This window comes from Neltuma alba, unplaced genomic scaffold (assembly GCF_004799145.2).
Source record: "Neltuma alba isolate B1F8T4 unplaced genomic scaffold, ASM479914v2 tig00010443_pilon, whole genome shotgun sequence".
In the NCBI taxonomy this organism is placed as follows: domain Eukaryota; kingdom Viridiplantae; phylum Streptophyta; class Magnoliopsida; order Fabales; family Fabaceae; genus Neltuma; species Neltuma alba.
In genome coordinates this window covers 361,686-369,179 of record NW_021635337.1, presented here as the reverse complement: position 1 = coordinate 369,179, position 7,494 = coordinate 361,686, and the positions used below count along the sequence as shown (strand labels likewise).

The following is a 7,494-nucleotide window of genomic DNA, read 5'->3' as shown; positions in this document are numbered from 1 at the left end:
TAGCACTTTAAAATATTTTTCTGATAGCACTCAATATTTTAAATTAATTAGTTTTTCAGAATATTAGGTGTTACTGAAAAATATTTCAAGAAGTGAATGTACCAAAATTAATTAATTCATAACATTGGATGCCACTGAAAAATTATTTCTGGATGCTTGATTTACTAAAAAAAATTAATTTAGAGTGTTGGGTCTTACTGTAAAAACATTTTAAGATACTGAATGTATTAAAAAATAATTAATTTAGGATATTGGGTGGTTGCTACTATAAAGATACTCTAGGATGATAGATTCATTAAAAAATAATTTAGAATACTAGGTGTTACAGAAAAAATATTTTAGGATGCATAATTCATTAAAAAATAATTAATTTAGAATATTAAGTACCACTAAAAGGATGTTTAGGTATCATGAAAAGTATTTTTTAAAAGTACTTTTTCATAAATTGAAAAAAATTCCTCCACATATTTATTTTGTATATTATAAAAATACTTTTAAAATTATAATTTTGATTCTATTTAAGTGCTCTTAAAAAATATTTTAAAGTACTAAATATAAGGGAATCCAAATAAGTAAAAAATAAAATTAATAGAACTTATTTTTTAAAATAATCATCTTATCCCCAACCGCAACGTTTGGGAATGAGCACGCTTTAGATTCGCTGAGCACGGCATGCGGATTTAATTTCTTTTCCTTTTCTATCCAGCAGTGACAGGAAGTTCTTTTTCGTCACTCTCCGCTCGAATATGGAGTCTCTCAAATCCTCGTTCATATTCTCTCCTCCACTCCTACCTCGTTCGTTTGAATTGAATCAAACATTCTTGAAGAAGAAGAAGAAGAAGCCCCTTACTGGACGTAAGGTAATGCCCGTTCACTCCTCAGTCCAGCCAGACCCTTGGTCTCCCAAATACGGCGACCCTACTAGTCCAAAGCCTAGGAGCAGGAATCCCAAGAAGCCTTTGTCGGATGACAACGCTCGTCGCATTATCAAGGCCAAAGCTCAGTACCTGAGTGTTTTGCGTAGGAACCAAGGTCCACAAGCACAGACGCCGAGGTGGATCAAAAGGACCCCAGAGCAGATGGTTCAGTATTTGCAGGATGATAGGAATGGCCATTTGTACGGCAAACACGTAGTGGCCGCTATCAAGAAGGTGCGAGCTCTGTCCCAGAAGGCAGAGGGAGAGTACGATATGAGAATGGTGATGGGATCATTTGTGGGCAAGCTTAGTTTTAGGGAGATGTGCATTGTTCTCAAAGAGCAGAAAGGGTGGAGGCAAGTCGGGGACTTCTTTTCTTGGATGAAATTACAGGTTGGGTTTTCATTTTCCTTTTGGTGTCACTTAGTTTTGATATCTTGATGATGGGTCTTCGTGTCTTTTTGGATAGGTGTTGTTAAGTAAACCTAAAGAGTCTGACATGTTTAATGACCTGAACTCAGTTCACCAATAGAAAAGAATTACCTGAAATCATTACAATTTGTTGTTGTTTTGTTCCTTTTGTCCTTCAAAGCATACAGTTTAACGCTATTTAATCATTGTTTGGTTCTTGAACAGCTGTGCTACCGCCCAAGTGTTATTGTCTACACATTAGTATTGCGTGCATATGGGCAAGTTGGAAAGCTTAAACTTGCTGAAGAGACCTTCTTGGAGATGTTGGACGCAGGCTGTGAACCAGATGAAGTTGCTTGTGGCACTATGCTCTGTTCATATGCCAGATGGGGGCGCCATAAGGCTATGTTGTCATTTTATTCAGCAGTAAAAGAAAGGGGTATTGTATTATCTGTCACTGTCTTCAACTTTATGCTGTCTTCTCTACAAAAGAAATCACTGCACAGGGAGGTTGTGGAGATATGGAGGGACATGAAGGGAAAAGAGGTGATGCCTAATAATTTCACTTTTACGGTTGTCATCAGCTCATTCATCAAAGAAGGATTGCGTGAAGATGCTTTCAAGACTTTTGAAGAAATGAAGGAAGGTGGATTTGTTCCTGAGGAGGTAACCTACAGCCTACTTATTAGCTTAAGTGTGAAAAATGGCAAAAAGGATGAAGCAGTAAGACTATATGAGGATATTAGATCTCGAGGAATAATTCCAAGTAATTACACCTGTGCTTCACTCCTATCTTTGTATTACAAATACGAGGACTACTCTAGAGCCCTTTCCCTTTTCTCAGAAATGGTGAGCAAAAATATTCCTGCTGATGAAGTCATATGTGGTTTGCTTATAAGAATTTATGGAAAGCTTGGCTTAAATGAGGATGCTCAGAGAACATTTGAAGAGGCAAACCAGCTGGGCCTACTCACTGATGAGAAAACATATTTAGCAATGGCACAAGTCCATCTTACATCAGGAAATGTAGACAAGGCCTCAGAAACTATTGAACTCATGAAGTCTAGAAACCTAGGGTTCTCTCGATTTGCATATATTGTATTATTGCAGTATTATGTGATGAAAGAAGATTTAATATCCGCTGAAGAAACATTTTTAGGACTTAAGAAGATGGGACCGCCTGATGCTGGTTCTTGTAATGATATGCTCAACCTGTATGTGGGACTTGGCTTGATTGATAAGGCCAAGGATTTTATTGTCCAAGTAAGAAAGAATCAGATGCATTTTGATGAGAAGCTTTATCGTACAGTGATGAAGTTTTATTGTAAGGAGGGAATGGTACTAGAAGCTGAAGAGTTGACAATGCGTATGGCTGAGACTGAATCTTTTAGAGATAATAAATTCTTCCGGGTGTTTTATTGGGTTCTTAGCAAACACAATAGACATGAACAATCTGATGACAAACTCATGGACATTGATGAACCTGACACTGTAGCTCTTGGGCTAATGCTCAGTTTATATCTGACAACTGGAAATTATAGCAGGACAAAAGTGATATTGGAGTTACTTCTTGATTCTGTTGCTGGGTCAAATACGGTTAATCAGCTTATTATCAACTTTGTCAAAGAGGGTATGAGAGAATTTAAATGCACTGTTTGTATCATACGTAATATGATTTTGGAAGGACATCATCGAGTGAGAGAAGTTTGAAAAATTAAAAGTTGATATTCACACAATCTATACGATTTATGTGTGTTTGTGGGGGAAGTATCGTATGTTTGTGAGCTTCATAGCATTTGAATACTATCTTGCTGAGTTTTCATCTGTTTTTGCAGTAAAATTGCTTAAACTTGAGAATTTTTTTTTAATTTTTAATCCCAGGAGAAATCAGCAAAGCAGAGACTATCAGTCATCAAGTAATGAAGCTTGGAAGATTGGAAGATTTTACTGTAGCTTCTTTGATTAGCTATTATGGCAAACAACATATGCTGAAACAGGCAGAAGATATCTTCAGAGAATATACCAATTCTCATAGATCTGGTGAACTAGTATATAATTCTATGATTGATGCATATGTAAAATGTGGTAAACAAGGTGAGGCATGTTCACTTTACGAGCAAGTAACAGAGGGAGGGCATGATCTGGGTGCTGTTGGAATTAGCATTCTTGTGAATGCTTTGACTAATGGAGGTAAGACTGTAGAATTGTAGAGTAAACCAGGCTCTAAATTTATATTGTCTTATGCAATCAATGCTTTCTTTGTTCTCAATATAGTTCAATTAATAAGATGGATTTGTCAAGGCGATGTGTCTTCTATGATCTGCTAAGCCTTGAAAAAGCTCTACACTAGTTCTCACCATTCTGTAGTTCTGATTATGTCTGACTGTCTGTAAAGAACCGCAAGTCATCATTTACTGATCCGTGTATATATGCCCGTCCTAAGTTAGAGCCTGATAGCATTGCAGCTTTCCTGAAGTAAAAAGCTTCAGCAGTTTTCCCCCGTAAATTGAAATTTGGTCCGCTCAAGTAAGCAAGGCTTCTTTCCAATTTCAACATTTATGTAGTACTCAAATTTATCAAGAGGTTCATGGGAATGCTAGCCTCCTATTACTTGAAATACATTTATAAATCAGGTCTAATAGTTAATTTTATCATTTGAAATAACTGGCTTTGTTTGAAAGATCAAAACATAAGGTCCAGTGGTGACGGAAGACAAAATCTTAGTTTACTTCCTGATAGTACATGTAATGTCAAACAAACACGGACTAATATGATCTTTGTGATTAATATGGTCCTGTGTTGTAGTTTCGGAGAATTAAAGTATGAAAAGTATGAGAGCATTGTGTTGATTTTAGTATTTATATTCTAATGGCAATACTGATAATCCAATGCATAAATCTTCAGGAAAACATCAGGAGGCTGAAAGTGTTGTCAGAAGAAGCTTGCAAGCAAACATAGAGCTTGATACTGTGGCTTATAACACCTTTATCAAAGCCATGCTTGAAGCAGGTTGATATCAATCATTTCATTTAGATTGGAAGATTAAAATGCTGTTGATATCAAACATTTTATCTGAATTAGAAGATAAAAGAGACTGCACTTGCTAATACAGTGTCTATTCGTCAGGAAAACTTAATTTTGCTTCTAGTATTTATGAGCACATGTGTTCCTTCAAAGTTGCTCCTTCTATTCAAACATTTAACACAATGATAAGGTAATAGTTTTGATAATGTGTTCTCTATATTTATTAACAATTATTCATTTCCCATCTCTTGTCGCTTTTTGATCAAATTGTTGAGCTCTTCATTACAGTGTTTATGGGGAAGATCAGAAGTTGGATAGAGCTGTAGAGATGTTCGGCAAGGCTCGTACATTGCCTGTGACTTTGGATGAAAAGACATACATGAATTTGATTGGCTATTACGGGAAGGCTGGTAGTGGCCTATTATGGTTTTTCATATGATTTTCTCTAATCATAACATAGTATCTAATATTATTGACATGGAGCTTCAGGAAGCCATCTTGTTCTTGTCATGTGTTCTTTAAACACAATGACATATATAGCTGGGGGTGTTTGGTTTCAGCTTTTAAACCCCAAAAGTCCATTTCCATAACCAACATTTGCTAAAAGTTTGTCTGGGTTTTAAAAGCTCTTTCTAGAAACTCATTTCAAACGATAGTTTGCAAAACTTTATTGGGCATCTTTTGGCTTTTGGATTTTATATTATTTATACATTTTTTATTTATATATATTATTCAACATATTAAAATTCATGTTATTTATATATTTTTCCAACAAATCAAGTTTTAGATAACAAAAATTACATGTCATCAAACCCATGTCCTTTTCGGTAATTATATATTTACAAGCACTTTTTATTTATATCGTCTAAACACTTTTGGATCACTGAACTGACTTTTTCAAAATATATCCACACATTAACCCTGTTACAAGAATTAAAATCTATAGAGTGATGGCTATTGATTGGCCAATAAACTATTGCTTCAGTGGCGCTAGTCATTTGTTGAAAGATCCCTGGTTTTTATTTGCATCAAATAGGGGGGAAAAAAGAAGGAAAAACAAAATTACTTTGATATGGTTGGTAACTTCGTGCTGTAATCTGCGTTATTTATTTTCATAGGTATGATACATGATGCTTCACTGCTGTTCAGTAAAATGCATGAAGAAGGGATAAAACCTGGAAAGGTAAATTTGCAAGGTTCATTCTAATTTCACAGAAGTTTATAATTGGCAATTATCATTTAGAGAACTGTCAAAAGGCCACCTACTTTAATAGCCTTTGCAGCCAAGTAAAAACATAAACTTTGTCCTTCAGAGTTATATAACTTCTGTTTTTGTTTACGGCTGATTCTCTGAAGGTTTAGACAATCTTTTTCAGTGTACTAATTTTAGGATTCCTTTGATCACTACGCTCAATATTTTGGAATTTCTTATTCAATGCACTAACTTTAGGATCCTTGTGCGGAGCTGTGTTGTAATCACATACCGTGAATGAGGGGATCATGTGGTTCTGTAATACTACATTTCCAATATCTGAAACGTAGCACATAGTTCAAATTTTATATTCCTTGTATATTTTAATTTTGAGATTACAACTGTCCTAATGCAATTTTTTGCATTTGCTGGGGAAAAGCAGATCAGTTATAATATTATGATCAATGTATACGCTAATGCGGGGCTCCTTCACGAAGCAGTGGAACTTTTCCAAGCTATGCAAAGACAAGGCTGTTCACCTGACTCTCTTACCTATCTTTCCCTTATTCGGGCATATACAGAGAGTCTGAAGTACTCAGAAGCTGAGGAAACCATTAATGCTATGCAGAACAAAGGCGTCTTGCCATCCTGTGCCCATTTTAACATTTTACTCTCTGCATTCACAAAAGCAGGGCTTATCGATGAAGCCAACAGGGTGTATAAGAGACTATTGTCTTTTGGTTTAACTCCTGATCTAATATGTTTCCGAACAATGCTGAGAGGTTACCTGGAACATGGGCATGTGCAAGAAGGTATTAACTTCTTTGAAAGTATAAGCAACTCGATAAAAGGAGACAGGTTCATGTTGAGTGCTGCTGTACATTTCTACAAAACTGCTGGTAAGGAAAGCAAAGCTGAAGAAATATTGAATTCAATGGACAAATTGGGGATCCCATTCCTGAGGAAACTTGAAGTGAGGTCAGGGTCAAAGACTCCATTAGAAAACAAACCCATTTAAGCAATGGATTTGTAGGATATGACTAATGTAACAGCCGAGTATTTTCTACAGGCACTGGATGGTTTATTGAGGAGACAGATAGAGAGTGGTGGCAGGTGTGGTCCAATATCTTATATTTGTACAGTGAATTTACACCTTTGTCCTTTTATGGGTCCCAATCTACCCTGCTGCTTTGGTTTTTGACTTCCTGTGCTTTCCTCCATTGCTTCCACTTCTAGTTTTGCAAATGTTCTTTTTTCCTCCCTTCTCCTTTCCATGTCCATGCTCTTTTTCCTTCCTTTTCTCCCTCCCTCCCTCCATCTTCGTTATTCTTTCACTTTTTTATTTTTCAATCTTTTCCTTCCTTGTTATCTCTTCCAGTTTTAAAATTTTATATACTTTGCCTCTTCATCTTTCTTGTCAGTTCAACCTGAAACTTCTCTTCCTCATTCTTTCTATTTTCTATCTGTTTCCCCTATAGTGTTGACATTTTTGAGTTCAACAAGGGCAATTTTAGAAATAAGATAGGGTAGAGGGTGGTGCCATTGAAGTAGTCGATGTCTCAATGATAAAAGGGGAGATGAGGATCATGGATCTTGGGATTCTATTTTGGGGCCAGAGGGGATCTGGGGATTAAAGGCTCCTCTATGCTGCCAAAATACTCTTTTGATTTAATCAAGTAGAGGGAGAGATTGAACTATGCATTGACAAAAGAAGAAGTGGGGACATGATGTTAATGCGGCTCTATCCTCCTGTGTCACTGTCAGTCTGCACAAGGTGCACAAGTGTAGCTGGATACGTTTTCGGATGAGGAGAAGAGTTAAAGAGATAGACTGAAGTGGTGTGAGAGATTGAGAGAGGGGAAGGAGAGAAAATAGAGAAGATTATTTTCCTAATTTAATCTGCCATTGCGCAATTGTTGCTTGATGAATGGAACTCAGGGATGAGCCACT

The 7,494-nt window shown here is 36.3% G+C and overlaps 1 protein-coding gene across 2 annotated transcripts; it reads left to right on the top strand.

Moving 5' to 3' along the window:
• Positions 1-725: 725 nt before the first annotated feature.
• On the top strand, positions 726-6,747 carry LOC114756642 (pentatricopeptide repeat-containing protein At5g27270-like). 2 transcript variants are annotated; one of them, XM_028945595.1, is made up of 8 exons: positions 726-1,310; positions 1,554-2,958; positions 3,213-3,518; positions 4,233-4,337; positions 4,455-4,542; positions 4,641-4,762; positions 5,471-5,535; positions 5,987-6,747. In XM_028945595.1, exons 1-8 carry the CDS (start codon positions 747-749, stop codon positions 6,560-6,562), a joined length of 3,231 nt encoding a protein of 1,076 aa, XP_028801428.1. In that variant the 5' UTR covers positions 726-746; the 3' UTR covers positions 6,563-6,747. The 2 variants fall into 2 exon arrangements, with proteins under 2 accessions (XP_028801428.1, XP_028801425.1); XM_028945592.1 differs by having other exon boundaries at positions 3,210-3,518.
• The last annotated feature ends 747 nt before the right edge of the window (positions 6,748-7,494 follow it).